This window comes from Nannospalax galili, unplaced genomic scaffold (assembly GCF_000622305.1).
Source record: "Nannospalax galili isolate Female #2095 unplaced genomic scaffold, S.galili_v1.0 scaffold989, whole genome shotgun sequence".
NCBI classification, from domain to species: Eukaryota; Metazoa; Chordata; class Mammalia; order Rodentia; family Spalacidae; genus Nannospalax; species Nannospalax galili.
In genome coordinates this window covers 10,022-11,795 of record NW_008359507.1, presented here as the reverse complement: position 1 = coordinate 11,795, position 1,774 = coordinate 10,022, and the positions used below count along the sequence as shown (strand labels likewise).

General features: G+C 43.4%; 1 protein-coding gene across 2 annotated transcripts in view; it reads right to left on the bottom strand.

Annotated features, from left to right (window-relative positions):
• Window positions 1–1,774, bottom strand: part of LOC103725894 (1,5-anhydro-D-fructose reductase) — a gene marked incomplete at its 5' end in the record, with an annotated part of 9,614 nt that overhangs the window by 2,779 nt on the left and 5,061 nt on the right. For both annotated transcript variants that reach the window (XM_029558730.1, XM_029558729.1), the window contains 1 exon segment: window positions 1,455–1,552. In XM_029558730.1, coding sequence (XP_029414590.1) covers window positions 1,455–1,552 — 98 coding nt within the window.

Sequence of the window (1,774 nt, the reverse complement as noted above, 5' to 3'; positions counted from 1 at the left end):
TTTTATAAGAAAAATCTTGTATGATAGCATTCATTGAAAGCTGTTTAGGCAAAGGTAACTAGAGGAGCCACTTTTCTTTAACTTTTTTTTTTTGTTTTTTTTTTTTAAGGCAGGGTATCATGTATCCCATGCTCACTTCAAACTTGCTGTGTAGTCTGAGGATGACTTTGAATTTATCAACCTGCCTCTACTCCCAAGTGCTGGGATTGCAGGTGTGTACTACCTCACTAAGTTTATGTGGTACTGGGCGTTGAACCCGGTTATTGGGCTAGTGACAGTCCTGAAAGTGTCCAACAATAACCAAATGGAATGATGTTCTGTTGCTGTAAGCCCAGTATTCTGGCCGTGTCAAAGCTCAGCTATGGAAAATCCCCAGACTTCTATGACCTCTCTAGTTGTGATCAAGATCACATAATACATACATACTCCATTTCATATGGAAAACACACAGGGAATAAAAGTAAACTAATTTCTGCCTTTCCTAGCTTCCTAATATGTCTCAGGCCCAAGGCCACGAGTAGACTGATAAGATACAGCCTCTGTAATCAAGGACCTTTAGTGGAACACTAAAAGAGAATAATTATAAAAAAAAATGGGTGGTGTGGAGGGGAGCTCATGAGAGCTTTCTAGAGTATTCAGTGTTGAGTTGAACATAATATCAAAAACAGAAGTTTGTAGACTCATACAAAAAAATTAGGTAAAAAGAACAGTGTATGCAAAGTCACAGGGACTAGTAAGAATATTTTGTCTGAGCAACCACAAGTAGTTTCAGGACACTCCGCACTGAAGCTTTGCAGGAAAGGTGCACATGGAGGTCAGACACAGGATGTCACCAGGTCAGCTGCACCAAACAGACACAGGAAGGACACACGTTTAGAGCAGGAAGTGAACGTGATCATTGCGTCAGGAGGTAGAAGTGACGAGAGCAGAGATCAAAAGACAGACTCCGGCTTCTGGCACAACAAGCAATTGATCCTTGTGTTAGAGTTGATGAGGGGGGTGGAAAGGGAGGGTTTCCACATTTGTGGCTTAGGTGGTTCAGTGGGCGGTAGCCCTTTAGCTGATAGATGGGGCACAGTACAAATTCCAGGTTAAGGGAAAGATGACATGCAGGTTTAGCATTATCTAAAGACTATGAGTTCTGTGATACGCCTTGAAAGATGTGAGTAGTATAAACTACCAGACAGACCAGCAAAGGATTAATTTCAGACTGGGTCTATTTCTTCAAAAGTGGTGACCACTCCTCTTCTCCACCCCTACAGGGAAGCCCAATCAAAGCAACTGCCCAGTACCAGGGCTACCTCCCTACCGTCAGTCAGTCCTGGGGCTTGAGAGGGTGTGAACAGCCTCTTTTGGTCTGCCTGTGCCTTCTATGAAGCTGCTCCAATTGACATAGGCCTGTAGCATCTAGTTTTGGTTAGGACATAGACTAACAGCTCCTAATACATCCTTACCTTGAGCCACCGAGAGGACGGTAAGCCGTCACAGACACATCATGTTTTCGGCAAAAATCAATCAGATTCTTCTGGGTAAGATATGGATGGCATTCAATCTACAAATAGAACCACAGTGTACCAAACAATTCATACAAGCAGCAATACTAGGCAGCTCTAAAGACAAGACGCAATCTGATGTCTTTGCTCTGAAAAACTAGCTACAAAGTCCCTCTTAAGGCCTAAGTGTCTCCACTCACTAATGACTATGTTGGACTCTGCCCCTTCTAAGATGCCAGGTGCCAAAATTGAAGGGATCTGAGTCCAAGCCTCTCAGACCC